Source organism: Miniopterus schreibersii (genome assembly GCF_964146895.1).
Source record: "Miniopterus schreibersii genome assembly, chromosome: 20".
Classification (NCBI taxonomy): domain Eukaryota; kingdom Metazoa; phylum Chordata; class Mammalia; order Chiroptera; family Miniopteridae; genus Miniopterus; species Miniopterus schreibersii.
In genome coordinates, this window is record NC_138122.1 from 15,889,631 (window position 1) to 15,912,455 (window position 22,825).

At 52.5% G+C, this 22,825-nt stretch overlaps 1 protein-coding gene across 1 annotated transcript; it reads right to left on the reverse strand.

Moving 5' to 3' along the window:
• Nucleotides 1-205: 205 nt before the first annotated feature.
• On the reverse strand, nt 206-19,804 carry SEC14L2 (SEC14 like lipid binding 2). The gene is made up of 12 exons (XM_081122496.1): nt 19,638-19,804; nt 17,505-17,580; nt 13,359-13,402; nt 12,904-12,963; nt 12,449-12,637; nt 11,281-11,376; nt 11,034-11,094; nt 10,546-10,629; nt 7,530-7,636; nt 7,310-7,449; nt 7,003-7,172; nt 206-1,692 (listed from the first exon to the last, which is right to left on the reverse strand). The coding sequence occupies exons 1-12, from the start codon at nt 19,689-19,691 to the stop codon at nt 1,562-1,564; spliced, it is 1,212 nt and encodes a 403-aa protein (XP_080978622.1). The 5' UTR covers nt 19,692-19,804; the 3' UTR covers nt 206-1,561.
• Between the last annotated feature and the right edge of the window lie 3,021 nt (nt 19,805-22,825).

Sequence of the window (22,825 nt, forward strand, 5' to 3'; positions counted from 1 at the left end):
TGGCGGAAGACAGCCCACCGGGTAGGCCAATTAGGAGGCAAGCTGCGCCGTTGCCCCCTCCCCTCCATGGGAAACCGCGCGCCGGAGAAGAGCGGTGGGTGGTTTCTGCGCATGCTCCCCGTCGCTAGGCTCTTGAGGCGGGAGTTCTGGGCTGTGGGTGACGAGCGGCGAGGAGCGCGGGGCGGTAGGCATTGACTTCCACTGCCTCGTTCACCGAGCGTCACTTTATTCATTGGTTAATTTTCCTAACAGAGCGTTGTAAACCAAGGTCGGGATGTCCTCCTGAAGGTTCTGCCTGGGGCGCATGCGTCCTCGGGGCCCCCCCTCCTGCTCCCTCAGCTGCGCCAGACCGGCTCCCCAGGCTGGGCTCCGGCGCAGCCCAGGACCCGGTTTGCATTTGCGGGACGTGGGGCTGGGATAAGTGCGCTGGTTGCCCGCCAGCTCCCGTCCTGGAGCGGCTCCATGGCCATCCCGGCCCGTCACGCGGGTGGAGGCGCTGGGGGCGGGGGCTGCGAGGCCATCCGTGGTGGCCCCCAGCCCCCGGCCCTCACCGGCGCGGGCCCGCCTTTGGCCCCCTGCCGGGCGGCGTCCCCGCCAGGCGCTGGGAACCCACGGCAGCCGCCAGACGCCTCCCACGGCGATGGGACGGCCGAGGCCTCGCGCGGGTCAGCCAGGAAGCGGGTAGGCGGCCCTCCCTGAGTTCCACTGTCTGGATGCCACTTGACATTTTTGTGTGGGGTGCTCAGGTGATGGGAGGCTGGTGACGCTGAAAAGGGAAGCGGAAACCTCCGGGCTCACCCCCACCCCCAGCCCCCTTCCCTTCCCAGAGCTGGGATCCCTGGAGGTAATTTCCCTGTGCTTTGTTTGCATTGGAGGACAGTGGCTGGGTACCAAAGCTCCCTGTCCCTAGAAGCTCTGAATCAATGACAATCATTAGTAGTTAAAGCAGCAGCCATTGGGACCCAGGAGTTGCTGAAGTTCTCAAGGTGAGGGTAAGATCTACCCCCGAGTGGGAAGATCTAGGCTGACTCTGGGCCACCTCCTGGGACCCGGGAAAAGCCAAAAGATCCCAGCCTCAGTGACAGGAAGTTTTAGAAGAGCCTCTGACCCCCACCGTAACTCTAGCAACTCCTTGCTGCTCCTTATTATGATCTAGGCGTACACGTTCATTTGGTTGCAAGTTCCTCCCCTGCTGCTGGCTTCACTGAAATGTTAAGCCTCAATCTCTCCCCTTTTCTAATTTCTTCCCTGCTGCCACCCATGGTACCCACTTCGTGTCTCAGCTGTCACAGGTAGGTGATTTTGGCACAGTTTGCAGGATAAACAGATCCTATCATGGTGCCCAGCCCTGGGGACTCCTTAGTAACTTGAAAGGCAAGGAGACCCACTCTTGCTATGCTCCCTTTTCCTAATTCTGAAATATAAGCTCCCCAGATTCAGCTGAGGTCTTTCTCCTAGCCCAGTTTTTTTTTGGGCATCAGGGTACTGGAAAAATGACTGCTACAAGGGATAGAAACTGATAGGGAGACAGAGGGAGCCAGGCCTCCTGTGGGAGGAGGCGTTACTTAGGGGTGACAGGCCCCATCTGATTTATCTTCTCTTCTGAAGCTTTGTCTGGAAGCAGGACCTCCACAGTGAAACTGACCTTCTTGGCATGAATGAAGCTGTAGGTGTTGTCAAACCGCAGGACATCTGAAGGCAGAAAACCAGACATTCAGGCAATTCTGAAAAAAGGGCTTGGGGACAGAGATTTTTGTTGACTGAGCAAGGCAATGTGTGTGGTAGGTAATGAAGATGAAGGTAATATAAGCAACGGTCCTTCACCTTCTGCAAATGAGTCTAGCTGGATTGACAAGATGTTTATGGAGAGAAAAAGTATATGTAAGATAGAACATGCCAAGTGCCAGATGAGTGTGAGAGACAACCACATCTGTAAAGCTTGGAAAAAGAGCCCTATAAATTGAAATTATGTGAAAGGCTTTTTAGAGAAGTTGTAGCTTGAACTGGGCCTTGAAAAAGGGGAGTAGAATTCATAGCAGCAGTAGTTGTTACAATAATAGTTATGGTAACAATGGCCATTTAAGTGTCTCAACACTGGGCTGGTAGTCTTATATATGTTATTTCCCTATTCCTCAAAATAACTATGAGCTCAGCATTAGTCTTGTTTTACATCCTATAAAAAAGAAGTTCAGTGTGTCACACAGTGAGGAAGTGATAGAGCTGGAATTTCCCTCTCCTCTGAATTGCTGCCTGACTTGGGCCCTGGAAAGCCCTGCCCTGTTCAGTTTCTGACAAAAGGTAAACTGCAAACTTTTTGAACCAGGAATTTACCCCACAGAAATATAAACAAAGATGCTCATTGCACCCCTGTTTGTAAGACTAAAAGCTTGGGAAAACGCGAATGTTCAAAGGAGAATTGCTTAAAAAGGTTATATTGCAATCCATATGATGAAATACTGTTCTCATATTAAAAGAAAGAGGTTAGCTTCAGAAGTGACTGGGGAAATCGTCCTCAATGTATCCTTTGGCCAAAAAGCAAGTTGCAGAACATAATTATAAACAGTTGGAAGCACTTTTGTTAATATAGATGTAAAAATTTTTGGCTTTGCTACTTTGTGTACTTACACTCCCAAGTTCTCTTTAATGATACTACTCAGGTGCTTGTTCTAAAAAGAAAGTTTTCAAGTATGGCCATACCACCCTGGATATGCCCGATCTTATCTGAAAGGGAAGTTTTCTCAAATACTGTGACAAGTTTTACAGTTTCAAAATTCCTTCAAACATACATTGAATGACAGATATAATTCTTGTGAATGTATACGTGTGATACATGTCCTGTGCAGTATAGCAATGTGTAATGCTTCTAAAGAGATAGGAGATATTTGATAAGATAGTAGAAAAGACCTGTTAGGAGTGGTTTCCTCTGGGGACAGAAAATGGGCAGGCTGCTTTTAATTTAACCTTTTGGGTTTTCTTTTTTTTGAGAGGTGGTTCCATTTCAGTCAAATACCCCTTCAGGAGAACCGAGTGTGAAAACAAAAAACTAGCTCTTCCCCTTCCCTATCCTGGTTTTCTCTCACTTTCCCCAGCAAAACAAACAAACAAACAAGCAAACTGTATTTAATCTTGAGACTTGGCCTTTCCCCTTTCCTGTCCCTAGACGGAATGCGTAGTTTAGACTGAGGGTAGATGCATCACCCTTCCTTCCTTCATGGTGTGAAGTGAATATTAGTCATTGATTTCCTAGCTGTGCCAGAGGTCTTTCAGGACCTGTAGTCCCTCTGGAAAGAGGGAAGTTTCCTCTCTGCCCTGGACGACAAAGCCTTAGCAACCAGTCACTGTGCTAGAGAAGTCTTCAAGCTCCTTGGACCAAGCACAATCGAGATGGCTCTGCCTAGTATGATATTCTACCCTCAGAAACAAGGAAGGGGCTGTTCTAAGGGTAAGGCCCGAGGGAAGCGGAGTTTATGAATTGCATGGTTCATTTTGACACTAATCATGTAGTCACGGACTCTTTACAGCCCCCAGAGATCCTCCAGGCTCTGGCTCCGTAACTTTTGTTGGGAAATTGATCCCCTTGAGAACCTGATGCTTTCATCATCAGATGAAATTTACACACAATCTCAGATCCCCTGGGGCCCATCATGGACCCTCTAGGGCAGTGGTTCCCAAGGGGAATGACTACAATCATGCCTTCTCATTTATGTACTGAAACAAAATATATATTCTAAATTAGCTGCCTTTTACTTCTCCAAATGCGAGGTTATATTGATATTTTAATTATCTGTGTGAGTTATTATATTTCAGAGTAACAAAGAGGATATTAGACACTATTTGTTATAAAGGGGGAGGCGTTTGGTCTTTAAGATTTATAATTACTGCTCTGGGGAGTCCCTGAACCCTAGATTAAGATCTCCTGCTCTAGCCCACTCCCCTCATTTTAAGGAGGAAAGGAAAACTTAATTATTTAGGGACACTTGTGCAAAACACCTGGAGAGTTAAGGGCAAAGCTGGACTCAGAAACCAGGCCTCCTGATGCCCACCTGGGCTCTCTTCACCCCAACAGTGGGTGGCAGTATTGTTTCACCTTCATTTGGTTTCAGGTCTCCTAGAGCATATTCTCCACTCCTGGCAGACAAAGTCCAGATCTTTTTCTGAATCTTTTTCTTTCCTAGTAGAGTATTCTACACTCAGGCCCTCAGGAAATATTAGTTGAGAGAAGAAAAAATTAAATCAATTTAGACTTGGTTTCTCCTCCTCAGGAATTGAGGACATTTAGTCAAGGACAAGAGCAGCCTGGGGAGAGTTAATGTGCTCTTGACATTGGAGGCAGGCACAGAGTTTTCGTTGCTCCACTTTGCAGGGGGTTGCCTGGTTCTCCAGGGACTTTGCGCCCCCCACCCCCACCCCAGCTCAGCTTGTAACCTAACACTAGGTTCTCTCTGGGCGCAGGTCTAACCTGAGCCATGGCCCCAGACAGCAGCTGATCCCACCTCATTGTCTTTACACCTGGGAAGGGGGCATGGACACTGTGGCCTGCCACTCCTCTTCCTGGGACTGGACAACAAGCAGTTCCCACTCAAGGCCCTGCAGGCAGATCAATGTTCCATCCAGGAATGTATCCAAGAGGAGCTAAAATAAATTTAGGGATTTGCAGACCTAAACCTGATTTAGTTAAAAGCTTCATGGTCCTTTCTCAGGCTGTGTCCTTTAGATCCTGTAGAAGGGTGAGGGGCAATGCTGCAAAATAGGTTGGGCTCTGCTACTAGCTATGTGATCTTGAGTAAATGACTTCCCTGGCTTGGGCCTCCACTCTCTCCTCTTTCGCATCAGGGGTGGACCTGTTCATCTCTAGGACAGTCTACTGCCAAGAGACCCTGGACCAGAATCCTAGGAGTCTCTGGTGTCTTCTGTCGTTTGGTGTCTACGCAAGCTACTTTGTGTAAGAGAGAACATACCTCCTCTCTCCTTCAGCTTCCCTGTCCATTAAGGAATTCAGCTTATATGTACAAAATGATTTATGCTCTGTGGATGACAGTATCTGGGCTGGTGCTAAGCCTTGTTCTTGCTAAAGCACACAGTATACGCTTCTCCCCCAGGACCTGGCTGCTCACTAACAAGAATACTTCTCCTCCCCGGGGAGCCATACCACAGAGCATCTGTGAGGAGGTGGTGGTAGAGACTGAAAGTTGTCTGGATGTGGGAGAGGACATAGAATCTCGAGGTTGGGGTGATGGTGTACACAAGCACAGAGGCCAAGATATCTGTAGGACTAGTGCAGATCTCCTGGTTGGTGCTCTATAGAAAGGGGCACAGGGGTTCTCCCACCTCCAGGACTATCTCCAGGATGGCCCTTTCCCCCCAGGTCTTGCCCTAGTAACAGTTGTGGCCGCTAAAGTGTGTTGAGCACTTGCTGTATTCCAGGCATTATATACTAAGTGCTACAAAGACCTTATCACATGTCTCTCCGAAGTAGAGAATTTGGTCCCATTGTAGCAATCGGGAAACTGAAGCCTGGGAAGGCTGAACCACTTGCTGTTATTAGTTTTCCATGCCTAGCCCCTTGTCTCTGACAGTAAGTGAAACAATGTATAATGAAATCAATTTTACCATAGGCTAATTGATATGGCCTATTTCTGGTCACAAAAACATCACCAAAATTCTAAATAAATACTCAAAACACTTCTAATATTAAATACTGAAATAAATTTGAGCTATGCATACACTTAAGAAAGATTAATAAAAACAAGTAAGAGAGTGATTTTCCAACCAGCTTATTTCAGTTCAGCGTCACTAGAGGCCAGAGCCTCTGCCCCAGCTCAGGGTGCACGGCATGAACCAACACTGGACAGGGTGCCATTCCAATGAAGGGCATGTTCACATACATCATACTGGGAGAGTTGCACACCAGTGACTCACCTTATGTGTACATCTTTGAAATGTGGGAAAAAACGGAGTCCCCATAGACATGGGGAGAACATGGAAACTCCATAGTCGTCCCGGCTGGGAATCATGTTTTTCTTACCAACATTGTAATGAAACCATTGACGTTATTTGAGGACCTCTGTAGTGTAAAAATGAAAGCTCTCTGTAAGCCTCCTACCAGCCCAGAGATAACTGCCATGAGAGTTAGCATAGATTCCCCAGAATTTTCTATGTACACATTTCTTATTAACCAAAGCGAGTGTATACCATATATGTTATGTTTCATACTTTATTTTTTTTTTTAACATGAATCAAACATCTTACATGTCAACTTATTCTCATTAATGGGTATATTGTACTCCATTGTATGGTTGGACCATTATTTAACGAGACCTTATTAAGGCTCATTTAATTTATTGCCAGTTTCCAGGCTGCTAGGAGCATCCTATATCTTTGCGTAAATATTTCTGTAGGCTAAATTTCCAGAAGTCAAATTGCTGAGTCAAAGGGAGTTTTAATTGATATTGCACAGTTGAGTGAGGTTAAACACCTTTTCAAATGCCCGTCTACCATTCTTATTCCCCTTGGATTAAAATTCCTGTTCACATTCTGTGCCCTTTTTTTTTTTTTAACCAACCTGGAGATGAGTAAAGCTCAGAGGGGTCAAGGTTGGGCTTTTCCAGACCCTGCTCACCCAGTAATCCCCACACCCAGCCAGCCAGTTCTGCCTCTCTGATGTGTGTGGAAAAATTCCCACCTGACGTCTGATCATAGTCACAAACCCAGTTAGACCTGGACCAGAGAGTAGACAATCCCTTGTGATCACCTAGCACTGTGATTCACCTCTAACTGGTAGGATCAGGCCAGAGTCCCACCCTGCTATTAACCAGCTGGGTCACCTTAAACGATCATTTCAGCTCCCCAAGTCTAAGTTTCCTCACTTGTGCAAGGAGAGGGTTGAACTGATGAGGTACCACTTGTAGTTCTAACAGTGCTGAGAGCATAAGTTTCTGGAGAAAGAGGGACCTCACCGGCAGACATCTAGGGAAGGAGATTCAAGCCAAGACAGGTACTTACAGATGCCAGGATTGCTGCAGGTGAGGGTCCCATCCTCAGGCACCAGGTGAGAATTGTACCTCTGGTTGGGCAGCACCTGTGTCATCTCTCCTGCCTTCTGCCGCTCCCCCATCTTGGTCTTCAGGAAAATTCCAAAACCTATGTCCGCGCCTTCCGACGTGAACTGCCACCTAAAGGGGACATCCGTTCCCATTCAGACATGATTAGGAAATTCTGGTTCCTGCCACCAGGCCTCTCCCACCGCAGGCCGTCCACTGGCGCCTACGGCTAAAGGGCTCAGGCCTCCTGGAAGGGTGCGGAACCCCACCTGAGGACGCAGCCGGGGAAGAGAATCTCATACTCCACTTGGTGGGAGGAGCCCCGGGAAATCTGCACAGTGTGCTCGTACTGCTGTTTCAGCTGGTCTCGCACATAATACTTCTTGGGGATGTCGCCCCCATAGTTAATCTGGAAGCAGAACATGGAGCGAGCTGGAGTGTGCTTTGGAGGCAGGCTTCCCGGTCCCCTCCAGCCCCTGGGGCCCATACCTTGGATGTGCACTTGGGGTTTCCATCGGGGTCGGTCATGGTGCCCCCATACTCCACTGGCACCTGGTCAGGGCTGATATATTTCAGTAAAACCTCCTTCCAGTTTGCTGGCAGGAGAGGTAAGGAAGGAGAAAGAAGGGTCACCACTGGGCAAGATTTCATCACAGCCCCGGGAGGCTACACAAAAGAGGTAGGAAAAAAAACTCCATCTGCTCCCCGTCCCCCCCCCAAACAGAGGCATTAGGAGCACTTGCTGTGCACAGAGCACTGCAGGGGGCAGGGGCATCCGTCGCCCGGAGAACTGCCCTGGAGTCAGAAGACCTGCGATCTGTCCCCATTGCCTCTGCCTCTGGCCAGGTTATGGGAGTGAAGTGACCTAAGCACCCGAGAGGGTATTGTAAACTGTAAAGTGCCCTACATGTGGGAGAGTGTATTAGCACTCCCAGGAAGGTGATACATTTGAGTGCAAGCAGGAGGGAAGAAAGCAAGGAGGGAAGGGCATTCCCTGCAAAGGGGAACAGCATGCGGAGGCACAACATGTATCTTGCCCCCACTTTTCCTACACATAACGGTGCTCAATTGTGACTAAATGAACGCATCACTGTAGAGTGACCCCTTAAAGTGGGTTCCCTTGGCTTTACACCCAGACACGATTTCACATCTGCTCCTTTTTTTTGGTAACCAAGCCCTTTCCGGACTAAGAGAGTGTGACTCTAGTGCAACCAATGCTCTGAACCGCTTCATCATTCCAAATTCCTCAACAAATGTCAGTCAAGTACAATATTTTGATAGTGGAAACTTTTCCATGATGCTGCTGGAAACCATATAAAGGCAGCAGCTCGAAGTCCTGGGGTACAGCCCAGTGTACTCTGCCCCCGGTGCTGGCTGGAAACCCACAGGGACTGTCCAGGGTCTCCCAGCCCTCAGATTTCAGGGACCCGAGTCCACGCAGCTCCCGGAACACAGCGTCGGTGGTCACGGGGTGATTTAATCTGTGCTAAGCTCCAGCGACCAGCCCGGAGTGAATTTCTTCCTTTCTCTGTTGAAGATCCTTCTCAGCCCGAGGCGGGCCTGGGTGAAAGGATTTCAGGTGTGGGCCGGAGAACAGACTGAACCTCCTCTGCAGCTCCGCTGCCAGGAAACCTGTCTCATGTTCATGGTGGGTGGGAGCAGCAGAGACGCCAAAACCACCAGAGCCTTCGCTGGGATTTTTGTATTTCTTCCCCCAGTTCAGCTGGAGAGCTGGAATAAGGCCAGGGGGATTCTTCCCATCTTACAGAGAGAGTTACCGAGGCAACAAGAAGCAGAACTTGTTGCTGCCAGAGCTAGAAGGAGAGCCCACAAGTCCTGGACTTTCCAGACCGTCTCACTTTACTCCTAGGACTCACCAGCACACATACGGAAAAGGTGAACATTCAGAAACCTCCAGAATCCCTATTACCTGCCCCCAAGTTCAACTCCAGAGGTGGCCTCCAGTCCTCCATAATCTACCAGGTCGCAACCCACCTTCCCGGCCTTTTCCCCCAGCGCTCCGCTTAATGCTCCAGCAACACTGACCCCTGGCTGGCCCTGGCTGGCCCGACTCCTGTGCGCCTTCCTCACTGCCTTGCCCTGTGCCCTGACACCGTCCCTGCCCACTGCTTCTCTGTCGGCCGCCTCAGTCACATCTCAATCTCCCTGGCGGGCGCGTCTTCCCCTGCCTGCCCTGGCGCTTGGATATCCCCCGGGGCTCAGCCCCTCTTCTCCTGGGGGTGGTCTTACCTATTCTCAAGGCCTTGGCTGCTGCCTACGCTTGACGGCTCCCAAATCCCCAGGCTGGAGTTCTCACCTAAGCTTCAGGCTCAAAGTATCCCCAATGTCTGTACGTCTCACGCGCTTCAAACCCGGCTGCCAGATGGTTCTTTCCCTTGAATTCCTCCACTGAACTAACAGCGTCAGAGCGACTGCAACACTCAGCCCCTCGTGCCAGACACGAGGAAGTCGTTCTAGATCTCTGTTCCTCCTTTCCTACATCCAACCATCCGAGTCCTTCTGTTTTACTTCCTAAGTAAGTCCTAAACCCATCCTCTCCTCCCCTCTCCACTGCCCCGGAACAGGCTTGCAACACCAGCTGCATGGGTTACGGCCACGGGGCAAACGGGTATCTGTCCTTCAGCATCTCGCCAATGAAATGTGTCTCAATTTAAAATCTGATCCCAGTACTCCCCTGCTCAGAACTCGCCTCTGCTTGCCAGTGGCCTGCAGAGTCACGTCCCAGCCTCGCAGCGTAGTGCCCTGGATGCTCTGACCCGCTCCTGGCTCCCGCTCCGGCCTCGTCTCCTGCCACACCCTGCCGTGCGCTCGGCAGCTGCTGTGCCACGGTGCGTAAGGTCTTTGCTCGGTGCTGTTCCTTCTGCCCAGCGGCTTGCTGCCTTGCTCCACCTGGCCACTCGTACTCATTCCACAGCACTTGGCTGAGGTCGGCCTCACCTCTTCCCTAGATCAGGTGGGCTTGGCGTCTCCCTCCCCAAGAGAACTAGAGCTCTTCACAGAACGTGGTCTAATTCACCTTTGTACCCTTGGCACCTTGTCCAGGGCCTAACACATAGTAGGTGCTCATCAAATGAAGTCACTCCTAGTTGCCCCAAGCTGAAAGCAGGCTCTGCTCCTGTGACCTGCATGGCACCTTCTCTAGGCCATTTCTAGTACCTTTTCTACTTTTTATCATGGCTTTCTCTCTAAAGGCCTTCTCTCTCCTGCTACACTGTAAGCTCCTTGGTGGCAAGGACTTGTGTTTCAGTCATCTTTGAATCTACAATGCTGAGCTCAGTACTTTCTTTTAGAGTGTCTGAGAGAAAGTTCTTATGAAAACAGACATGAAGACCCTAGCCCAGCCCCAGCTTGCTCCTGGGTCCCACTGCTACCAAGCCAGCAGAGGGAACTTCTGCCCCTGGTGGCTGTGGCCCTAATTCTAAAGCCATCCCCAGTTTGGGCCACACACCATCCTGTGGCGTTGAGAAGGGTCTGGGCTACTCACCCCCCAGGACCATGATCTTCTTGCGAGTTTCCTCACTCAGGAAGGGTTTGACCAGATTAAAGGCCACAGGAAACAGCCTGGGGGCTAGAACAGAGACCAGACAATGTGAGACTGGGAGCAGTGCCCACTCTGTCCCTAACAGTGTCACCCACAACGCCCTGTGTCAGGCCACATGTTCCCCAGTGCCGTGGATCTCACATAGGCAGCCCAGGGTGTGAGGCTCAGCATGGGCACCTCTTTGATTTCCAGCTTCCCCATCTGTACAGTGGATATAGTCAAGTAGGTACAGTCTTCCTGTCTTACCTGGCTGGATAGCTCGAAGGCAGCAATAAATCCTAAAAGCTTTGTGGATTGTAAGACAGTCTGGGTATGTGAAGGGTCCTCAGATTCCCTCCTTTGGCTCTGTTTCATTCTCCTGAATCTGTCCCAGGAACATTTTTGGCCCCTCTTTCCTCATTTGACTTCCTCACACGGAGTTCCCAACTTACCTTTAATAACAAAGAGACGCTTCAGTGTTTCAGGATAATTATCCTCAACCATGCACAGAAACTGTGGAAACAAAATCACTGAGTCTAGTGGGCTCAGACCTCTGTGCCAGGGTGAGAGGCCCGGCCTCCTCTAGGCTAGACTGTGCCCCCATCACCCCACCCATCCCACAGGGTATCCTAGCAGAGGGATCCACTCCCCCATTCTCTGCCCACCCCCCACCCCCACCTCCCCAGTCCTGCCTCTCACCTCTCCATAGGTCTCCACAGCAGGCTTCCAGAGATGCTTGAGGCCAAGGCCCTCGCAGTCATAAATCATGGTGATGCTATCCACCTTCTTCCCCATCTGCAGGGGACAGAGGAGCAGAAAGTCACAGCAGGCTGCCCCGATGCAGGAGCCCACCCAGTTCAGGGCAAACACTGATTGCGTCCTATGCTCACTGCAGCCGGATATGTACAGGGCCGTACCTAGGATTTTGCAAATGGAGATAATTGCCATTTGGAAATTGTGACCCAAGCAAGTCATCCTTCCTGCCTAATTCTCCATGTGCTCATCCAGTAACCACTGGGCGGGTCTAGGTTACATCGGAGGTCCTTTGTGTTCTGCAGTTTGACCTGGCGGCCTCCCTCTTTCTCTGTGTGCAGCACCCCACGGAGTGCTCTGCGCGTGTGGCTTTGTGTGGCCAGTTCTCTCGCGCACAGAGATGTTCTCTGTCCAACCTAAGCCCTTAAGGGTGCATTCCAGTCTAATGCTTCTTTGCCTCCCCAGCCTGCAGGGTTTCTGCACACACTAGGCTTTCGGCAAGTGTTTGTGGACTAGTGTTGAAATGGTCCCAAACTTACTACACCATTTCATTGGATCTTTACATTTGCTGAAGGGGAAGGAAGGAGAAAAGATCACGGTAGCAGCTCCAGCTTGCTCTTCAGCATTTTTCTCAGTAAGGAAATGAGCTGTCCTTATGTTTTTTAAAATACAGAGTTAGAGAAACATGGACTCTTAGCTCATTCACACCAGGGATACCCACATACTTGTCTAAGGATAGGGCAGTCTGTGACAAAGATCTCACTGGTGCCCAGAAAAATGAGAAAAATAACAGTAATATAGGTAAGTTCTTTATGAAGCTATATTTGTTCCTCTTAAAGGACTGCCTTTTATTCTGAGATTTTGCCATTCCTATAATTTTGGGGGTTAATTATGATAATAGTAGCTGGCAATTTTTTTAAAGTTCTTCCTGGGAAAAATAAAAATTCGGCAACGTAGGTCAGTCCCTAAAACTTTGAAATTTCACTGGCCTATGAAATCCAAAAGTCCAGGCCTCAGTCCTGAAGCTGTGTTTGAGTCCCTGTGTGATGTCCCTGCTTCTGCTTGAACGCCTCTACCGTGATTAGCTCATTTTCAACTGCGCTAGTCCACTCACCTTCGCGGACTGGCTTTTACACTCCTGCACAAGCCGCTCGCAGTCCCGCATCTTGGTCTTCAGCAAGTCCTGTTTGGTGGCTGAGAGGAGCAGACCCCTGGCATCCAGGGGTCCAATGATATCGTACCAGATGGGAGAGCCCTCCATGTCGTAGCCACACATGCCCCCTGACAGATACAGTTGGACCACCTGGGCAAAGACACAGAGACGGCACCTGGTCAGCAGACCCAGGGTGGCTACACCTTCCCTGTATCCCAGGGCCTTCCTCTGGGTTCACCAGTCTCTCCTTCCACAGCCTTCCCCTGGGTGCCAATGGACACCCATTCTGGGAACCATTAGGACCCACGTGGCATTGTCAGACCTTTCTTCTCAGGGTTCCAGTCCCACAGACCCAGGACACAGGTTGTGGGTCCAATGACTTAACAGAGGGATGGGCCAGGATCATTTCTCCTCACCTCTGGAGGCTGCCAGCTCAGGATGTTTTCAATGTCCTTCTGCTTTCGGAACTCCACATGCTGCAAACATACAATCAGGGCTTTAAAAAAGTGAGAGCGGGACAGGGGGATCCCTTAACAGACATCTAGCAATAGGTGACAGCATGCACAGGTGAGTCATGAGAAGGCAACTGACAGGAATGCAAAAAAAAAAGGCACTGCCTATTTTAGAGGTCTTGGCAGAACACTAATTCTTGGCTAGCCCAGACTTAGGAAAGCTCTGTGTTTCCAGGGAATGGGATGCACTTTCTTCCAGAGGGACGAGGGAGTAACGGCCAGCTAATACTCAGATATGTCACACCAGCCATCGGCTGTGATGGAGGCAGGTGGAATGGGCCAAAGAGGTTCAAGCACCGTGAGACTCTGATGGGCAGAAACGGAGGCAACCATGGGATTTGGTGGCAAATGGATCTCACCTTCCGGAGCATGGCCTCGGACTTCTGCAGGTCGAAGCTTCTTGCTGTAACGGAGACATGGGCAGGGTTAGGCCAGCAGGCTGGGTGTCCAAGGGCACAGAGGTTTTCCCTGTTCCCATGCTGGTTGGTGCCAGCTCCTCTCCAACACCCCAGCTGCCCCTCAGGTTACCCCACATGTAGAAGCTAATATGCGGGCATCTAGAGCGCCACAGCCCCTGTAGAGCAGGTCAAGGTTCAGGGCAGGCGGGAGCAGCACTGCAGCTCAGGGTCAAAAGAGTTTTACCCTAGTGGATGCAATAAGGTGAAGGGTCTTATCTCTTCAGGAAAAGTGAACCCTGGACTCAAGCCTTATCATTTAGCCTTCCCCTTACACAAAGTTAATCTCTTCCACAGTCTAACAACCAGTCCTGAGATCCTGACACACAGTTCAAAGATGAACATAGCTGCCCTGTCATCTGGGGTAGAGCTGGCAGAACATCCAGTAGGATGAGGTCCCGGCCAACTTTTCCATGTCCTCCCAGGCAGACCCCAGGCAGACCCCATTGGGACACAGAGGGCCCTCCTCCCAGGGCTCCTGGGAAGTTTCAGAATGAAAGGTCACCTAGGCCAACTTTATTTTAGGCATGAGCCCTAAAAAGTTGTCCTGCTAAAGCTTGAACACAAACACCGCACTGCCCCCCAAAGCCACCTGCTCCCAGGTAATCCGAGTTGCCGTCTGCCCTCGGCCCTCACTGTTATACTGAGTGGAGATCCACTCCAGAGACAGAGAGTGGGGCTGCTCCCTCGGCCATGTGACCACCTTTCCAATACCGGCAAAGACTGTGCTGCCGTGTGAGTCCCCTCTGCTCTCACGCTCCCCATCCGTGTATCCTTTCACCGTTCCTCACAGCTTGGTTTCAAGTTCAACCAAATAACTTCCCTTGGATGTTTTCCAGTCTGCCAATGCCCCTCATCCAGAGCTGAGCACAGCACCAGATATTGTCTACCTTTCTCCAATAAAGCCTAAGAACTTCCTTGGCACTGGTCACACCCTTAACTCAGGTGGAGCTCACAGTCAACTGAAACCCCCCAATCCCTTTCAGCTGTCCTGCTGCTAAGCTTTCATCCCCTCTGCTGTGAAATGGTTTTCTGGCTCCACCCCTATCAGATTTCATCTTGTTACAGTCAGCGTCGTTGCATCCTTTAAAGAGTTTCCAAGATTCAGATTTTGACCAGTTTTGTCATCAGACCCATGAACTAACTGTCCCTCCCAGCTGTATGTCCTCTGGGGATTTGATCGACATCAAGATCTTTCTGACAGCCCTGGAACCTGGGCCACATAGGCTGCCCTCTGGACTGTCACTGGTCCTTTAATCACGGCTCCCCAGGAGTGCCCCTGACTCTGCTATCATGAAATTCAGTCCACTTTTGATGTGTCCAAAGGGTGCATGGAGAGATTTGACCATGCCACATCCTGCATGGGCGCTGGACACGTTTGCAGAACTGAAGTCTTCACTCTTGGGATATTCCTCCTGACATCCCTTTACGTGCCACTGTGGCAGCAGGGGGCAGCTCTTAGAGGAATATAATCCGGGTTTGCAGCTCAGCCCTTCCACATCCCTGTTTGACCTTGAACAAGATATTGCACATCTCTGACAGAATCGTCTACTGAGCTAGAAACACGTGGAAGACGTAAGGCAACGTGCTCTCATGATGGGGAGCCTGGCTGGACTGTGAAAGTGGGAATTCTCCATTGGAGGGACACCCCCAATTGTGAGAAGAGACCTTATCTTCCCAGGGAACAGGAGTGGCAGTGAACTGTGAGCCCCCTTATCTCAGCGTAGCTCTCCAGTTACCCCTTATCTGCCAGGGTCCAACATCCAGGGTCTTCAAGGGCCCTCCCTTAGTTGCCACTTGACCCTGGCAGCACCTGGCCTGGTCTCTTTCCATACCTGCTGAGTCAGGCCTCTCCAGGGCTCCTGCTGCCCTGCTCAGGGGCAGCTCAAAGTATGGCTTAGGACACTGTCAGAGAAGCCCACATAGGTGCAACTGTCCCAGTTTCTTATTTGATCACCTCCTAGGCCTGGCAAATGAGACTCAGACTTGCTCTGCCCCCTCACAGGGTTCCCAGCACTTCCTTGTCTTTATCTTGCCACCTGACTCTCCTTGCTGCAGTGCCCAGAGCTCAGCCACGGTCAGGGAGAGGCAGTGGACATTGGTGTGTCTGCTCTCAGGGCCTGGGGCCAGGAGAACACTGAGTCTGCGTGGTGGGGAGAGAGGAAGAATGGAACCCCAGCTCACACATAGGTTAGGAAAAGACACTCTACTGGCATGCACCTTGCAGATGTTTCCTTTAGAGCCAAAAGGAGAAAGAGGAAAGGTTTCTAAAAAAGAGACAACAAAAACCCTAATTGAAATTCATAGTAAGGTCTGGCCAGGCCTGAGCTCCTGCCCAGGAAATGTGAGGCACAAATAAAGTACAGAGGAAATACTTCCTCTATTCGAAGAGGCACAGCTTGGCTCCAGGGGCAGCTATGGCTTACTGGAGAGAATATTGGTCTGGGAATCTGGGGCCCCAGATTTCTGCCCTGATTCTGCTTCACATTAGCTGTGTGCCTTCAGGTAAGTGTCCTCCCCTCTCTGAGCCTCAGTTTTCTCATGTGACAAACAAGGATGACCACAGTGTGCAATGTTCCTGCAAAGAGAGAAGCCATCTCAGGACTGGGGAGTTGGGGGTGCTGGGGAAACCAGCTGCAGGAACCCAGGCTGGCCTCCTCTTAGATAAAAGAGAGCTGCGTTGTTGTTCGCAGCTCTCTGAAACCACACTTCTCCACCTAACGGCAATTTGGCAGTTTGTTTGATGATCTTACAACTGGCCCTTTAAGGCAGTGCTGCTTTCCCACTCTCTCCACCCACCCACCCACCCACTTCTCGCTATAGCCCTTCAGCAAACTGCTAGGCCAAAACACCCTCCAGCCCTGGACCGATTCCACTGCCACCCCCGCACTGCCCCTCCACCCTCTCTGGCTAGGCCAGGGTTGTGGGTTTGTAGCTTTTTTAGGGAAAGGACAGTGGCACACTTTCACAGAGTCCCATGTGGCCCTCCTGGCTGCACCGGCCCTGGGGTGCCTGCAAGTAGTCCCTCAGAGCACAGCAGTTTTTTCAGTTTCTGCACAGGAAGGAAAATCCAGCTCTTCGCCTGCCCCAAGATACTCTGTGTGTATGTGTGTGTGTGTATCTATAAATAAATAATCAGGTATGATTTGGTTTTTAATTTTTGAACTATGGTTCCACATCACAACTTAATCTCTATTAATCTAAGAAAGTGGAATTTATTCTCTATTATTTTTATGCCTAGTAATAAAGTTTCTATAAAGAAAAAAAAAGTGTCACAAGAACCAGAGAGGGTGACATGTGACTTGAATCACAGAAGAGGAGGCAGAAGGAACAGGAAGATTTCAGGAGTTGAAGCTTGGGGCTGAGTTTGACCCCGATGCTAATAGAAATGTATACATTGCGTCACATGCCCAGAGCTCTGCCCTGTCTCGTCCTATCCCAGAGAGGGGTCTAGGGCAGATGTTCACCACGGCCAGACTGGAGCAGAAGTAGAATTAGAACTCGGGACTCTGGAGCCTGGCGGTGGCTTGAGGGAAGTCTTGCTCACCTAGTTCAGGCTGAGTCTCCCCATGTTCCCATGCACTCTGCCCCACCTTCAAGCTGCCTAAACTGCTGGTAGCAGCAGGAGGCCTGCCATCCCAACAGGCTACAGAGGTGCCCAGACTCTCCCAGGAGCCAGGACTCTGGTTCTAAACTTGACTCTGCCTCCGACTTCCCACATGACTAGGTCCTTTCTTGGCTTTTCCTCAACCTGTTTCCCCAAGTCCATCAGCAGAGTGGGTGGGAAGGACCCAGGGCTGGAACTCAGGCAGCCTGGGCTCTTGTCCTCTCTTTGCCTGCAGCTCAAGCACTATGTGATTTAGGGCACGTTACTTCACCTCTCTGAGCCTCAGTGTTATCTATCCAGTAGGAGGGGTGAGGTTACATAATTGCTCCTAAGGGTTGAATGCTACAGATTCTCAGATTGCCAGGTCCAGAGTTTCCAGGGGTGCTATTCTGTTAACCAGAACTAGCTCCTGCCCCAGCCTCCTGCAGCCCCTGTTCCCTCACCTCGGAGCCAGCGCAGGAGAAAATAGTCATCAGGATCCGGCAGGGTGGGCAGCACATCCTGGACATTCTCCCGAAACTGTAGAGAGAGGCAGCTGGGTGAGTGACAGGTCCCAGCCTGACTGCCCTCTGCCCAGGACTCTCCATAGGCCTTTACTGGACCCTCTTCAACACTAGTCAACTCTGCACACTGGCTGAGCATTTGGGCTTCAGGGGGCACTCTGTCTGTCATGCTAGTGGGAGCCGGGGAGCAGAAGGAGGTGGGAAGGGAGTAAGACCCTGCCCCTGCCTGGCTGTGTCAACTTCCACACCCAGTGCGGTGGGCCCACGGACGTATTCTCGGCAACTGTGATAGTAGACACTGTGGGGCGTGCCACAATAAAAGCTTTCAATTTATCAAGTATTCCCCATGTGCCCAGCACTGAACTTGGCACTTATCTTTTTCTTGCCTCATTCAGAGTCCCTAGAGGTATTACTGCCCCCATTTTACAGATGAAGGAATTAGAGCTCAGAGAGGCCACGTAACATGCCCAAGGCTAAACAGCTAGTAATCAGCAGAGCTGGATGCAAACCCGGGTCTGTCGGAGGCCAGAGCATGCACGCTTTCATGGTTTTCCGCCCCTGTTAGTAATGGAATGGAGAGCAATGTGCTTGGCAGAGCAGAGGGAAGGAAGAGTTTGATTCTGACTGGGCCAGGAACAGAGTGGTCTCATATGACTTCATATTTTAAAACATGGTACTTGAGCTGGTCTTGAAGGACATCACAGGCAGTGGGAGGAGGGAGGAGGGCTATCCAGGTGGAGGGAACAGTTCCAGTGGGAAGCCGGGAAGGTGGAAAGTGCAGGGAGTGCCAAACAAGGAAAGTGGACAGTGACCCCAAGGGATGGCCACACCCACTTCCAACTGTTCACTGCCCTGTGAGGACGCTGGCTGCCCCTGCCCTCCCCATGCCTCCCGCTCCCAGCCACTCACCTCTCCCTAGTCACTGACCCACAGGGCAGCTGCAGAGGGGGCCAATGAGCACCAGCCACCTCTGCCCCTTGCCTCGGTCAGCCGGACTCAGACCATCCCGTCCCCCAAACCACTCCCAGACCCCCAGGTAAACTGCTCACCCAGGGAGGGCTCCACTTACCGAGGACCCTACCTGGCCCCTGATTTCCAGTTTAATCACCACCTAATCCCTATCTGCCTGGCTTCCCCTGCAGGTCAGCAGTAAAATCTGAAACCTTCCTTCCTGCCCAGCCTCCCTGGGATGGGCGAGGCCCAGCCTGAGCACAGCTTTATTTCATAAGGCTGGCGCCTCGGCCTCACTGCCCCGGCTGGAGCCATCTATCCCCCCAACCCTTTCCCAGCAGTGGAAAACCTCCCTGCTATGGAGCCTGCAAACCTTCAGACTGGACCCCACTGGCTCTGGCTCCAAGAATAGCCAACCTTCCCTCTTCCCACAGGCGACACAGAAGTGGGGATCCAGGTGGTGGGGAGGGGGTGCAGCCCTCCAACCGTTGCCTCCTCCTCGGCCCAGGTGCCAAGGCAAAGCCAGGCTTACCCCCGAGCCTGGGGAGCGGGGACCGCAGGACGGAGGGCTGGCCTCAGGTCCAGCGCGCTCCTGCCCACGAGGCACCAGCAGGCCCCAGACCTCCCTCCGCATCGTGTGGTCCAACCTGGTCTCGGTTCACCGAGGGGCAAACGGGTGAAGGGCAGGTTTTGCCCAAGGTCACAGAGCGACTTGGAACCAGAGCTAGGGGCCATCCGAAATACCCTCCGGAGCTGTCCAGGGCCCTTTCCATCTGTGCCACGGCCCCGCAAGAGGAGATCCTCCCGGAAATGGAAGGAAACCTGGGGCCCCGCTCCCAGGACCCGGCAGCCAGCCCCGCAATGAATGTCGCCTTTGTGCCTTGAGCTTGCCTCCAAGGGCTTCCGAGCTTCTACCGCTTCTTCCCAGGTGGTACCTCCAAGGGCTCGCTCGGGGGGCGGGGAGGAGGGGGGCCGGGGGGCCTGGGGGGCAAACGCCCCCTGGCGCGCGCGGGAGGACCGGCTGCACGGGGACTGCCGCTCGGCCCCCAAAGCGGACCCTTCCCGCTCGCGGCCGCGGAGGGCGAGGGCGGGCCCGGCCCGGCCCGGGGGACGCGGGCTCACCTTGGCCAGGGCCGCCTCCTGCTTGGGGCTCAGGTCGCCGACTCTGCCGCTCATGTTCGCTCAGGCCGGAGCGCGGCCGCCGCTGACGGAGCTGCGGCTGGTTCGCCGCCGTCCGAGAAACTCAGGTGCCCCGCCCGTCGCCGGAGCGGGTCGCGGGCCTCGAAGCCCCGCCTCTTGAAGGCGCGCAGCCAGTCCGTGCTCGGGCCTCCGGGGCCGCCCGAGCATCCCCCGCCGCCGCGGGGACTTGGGCGGGCCCCCGGCGGGAGCGCCCGAGCCCTGCGCAGGCGAGGGGGGGGGGGGGGGGGGGCGGGGGGCGGGGGGGGCGTCAGAGAGGAAGGCTGGACTCTAGTTCCAGGGCCACTCGGAGCTCACAGCGTGGCCTTGGCTGAGACACCTGAGCTCTCTGCGTCTCAGTTTCCCCATCTTAAGTATTGTCTAACGAGCCTGTCCAAGATCAGGCCCCCCGCAGTGCAGGACCTCTCTCCCCAAAACGGTAGGGAACCGTGCCCGGTGCCACTAGGGGAGGGGGGGCGGGGAGATCAGGTCCCCTAAGCCTAGCCATCACCTGACTAGGAGCTGTGGTATTGACCACCTCTCTGGGGCCCTTGCCCTTCTGTTCTGCCCCCCCCCCACCACCCCCGGTTTTGGACAACTGCTGCCAACCCAGCTTAGGGCCTTGCAGTGTGGACAGCTTTTCTCCTCCTGCAGGTCAGACAAGCTGAGGGGCTAAGGAAGTGCGTGGCCTGTCTTCCCAGCCAGGGCCCTGTCCTTTAGATCTGACCTTCCCAGCACTTAGCCATTCCTAAGCGGCTGGCACCCTCAGCCAGCATGGAAGAATGCTTCAGAGGCCTGGGTTTGAGTTCCAAATCCTCTACTTCTTTGAGACACCAGCAGGCCACCTCACGTCTCTGAATGCAAGCTTCTCCATTCACTCAGCGGCGGTAGAGGATCTGGACTCGGAGCCAGCATGAGAGACTAAAGTGAGCTTAAAAAAGCAGGCAATTCGCCTAGCACAGGGGTCTCCACTGGGACCACTCCCTAGATCGCCCTGTGTGCGGCCTCCCTTTTGCCACCTGCCTGGCCAGGCTTCGACCTCTGGGTGGGCAGGAAGGAAGCTCACCCCTTCCCTGCTTACACTGCATGTAGCTACAAGTCTGACTGTCCTGCCTCTGTCACAGCCCCCCCCCCTTAGAATGAGCCATCTCCCCTTTTCAGACTACCACAGCCCTCTGCCTCTTTGCCTGGGTCCCCTCTGCTCCACTCTAATCCTGCCTTCCTGCTGAAACATGCCTTGGGCCATTCTTTCCTCCCACTGTGTGCCAGGTACCTAGGCATTGTTCTGGGAACACCAAACAAACCAGACACCATTCCTGCCCTCCCACAAGCACTATCACCTAGAATACAAGAGCCAGATGTATGTCCCAGGGAGAGGCAGCAAGTGACTGGGAGCTAGCCTAAAAGAGGGACAATTTGTTTGGGATTGGAAGAATCCTAGAAGGCTTCAGGGAAGAAGCGGCATTGGAGCTGGGACTGAAAATGAGGGGTGGGAAGAAAACAGAAAGATTCATTCATTCCATGGGGGCACAACGGCATGAGCAAAGCTTTGGGGGTTAGTGGGAAGCGTAGCCAGAACCAGAGAGGAAGGGAGAGGAGAGGAGGAGTGGGCAGGGAGGACTGATCAACCTCGGTGTGGCCCTGCTTAGCAGCGTTTACCTGCGAGACCGTGAGGTCCTGGGCATGTGACCCTGTTCTACTCACTGAATCCCCACAGGCCCTCTACCCCGAGCAGAGCATCATGCACACAGGCTGTTAAATAAATGTATGCTGAATGAATGAGTTCAAGAGATGCTCCAATAAGCACAGAGCCAGGTGCTGGGGAAGGACTGGGAAGGAGACATAAACATAGGTCATTCAGGGATCAGGGAGCTCACCTCACTTAACAGCTGTGGAAGCTGAAGCCCAAAGAGAGCATGACTTGCCCAAAATCGTTAGTGGCGTGATAGATGTGGAAAGCTTCGCCTTCATGTGGAAGCACTCAGCCATGCCCTCCCTTTACCGCCTAGAATTGACACAGAAGTAAGCCCAGCAGCCTGTGGGCACCCCACCTCCAAGAGGCTGGACCCTCACCACCTTCACACTCATATCTCCAGCAGAGTTGAAAGCAGAATACCCCAAGCCTCTCTGGGGCAGAAGACAGGCAGGCTACTGCAGGCCCATTAAAGATTCTTGGGAGGCCTTCACTCTGCACCTGGTGTGGCCCCCACCATACAGGTCTTCTGCAGGGCGCAGAGAGAGGGTTTCGGGTCCAGCCCGGGGGCTGAGAGTTCCCAACCCACCTCTGTGTGTTTTCTGGTAGTCCCAGCAGTCCTGCCCTAGTTAAAGAATCATCAGCCTCTGGCTTAGGGCAGGGCATGGCTGTCTTCCTTGTTGTATATGTGGCTGAGACCTTTATTTAAGATGTTCACTTTATTTAAGATGTTCACTTCAGTGTACAACCTACTCAAAGGAAAACAGAAGGGCTGTTTGCCCTTGACCTCTTGGCCTTGGATGCCTCTCCTTTACAGCAAAGGCAATGACCTCAAGATCAAAGGCTGTCGGGGGCCCCTGTCCTCTGATTCTGTGGTGTCAGCAGGAAAGGAGTGGTTCCGGAGATTGGCACAGTCAATTGAGAGTTGGAGGGAACCGTTTTTTAAACCCTTCTACAAATATTTGTGAAACACGAGGCCAGAACAGCAGGAACTCTCTGGAAAGCCCTGGTGCTGGCAGGTGGCTGTGCAGAAAAGCCCTGACGTGAACCTTCTCACCTCCTCGCCTCCTCCCAGCCCTGTCATGTGGGGTTGCAGATGCCTCAAGTCCTTTTCCCACAAAGGGGGGAAGGAATGAAGGAATCAGAACTACCTGGAACTGCATGGCAGGCAGGGCCTCAGCAGCAGAACGCGGAAGCAGGGCAATGGGTTCAATCCTGTGCCTGTCCTCCCCCTCCAGGCAGCCCAGGCTTTGGCTCCTGACCAGACCTGGGAGACAGAGCGCCTTTCATTCTTTCGCTCCACAAGTACTGTTTCTGGGGTGGGCATGGCACCAGGCATGCCGACACCTCAGAGAATGAAGCCAACTAGGCTCTGCCCTCAAGGAGTTCCCAGTCTATAGGGACTAGAGGCAAGGCGGCTCCTATACCTGCCTCCCCCTCC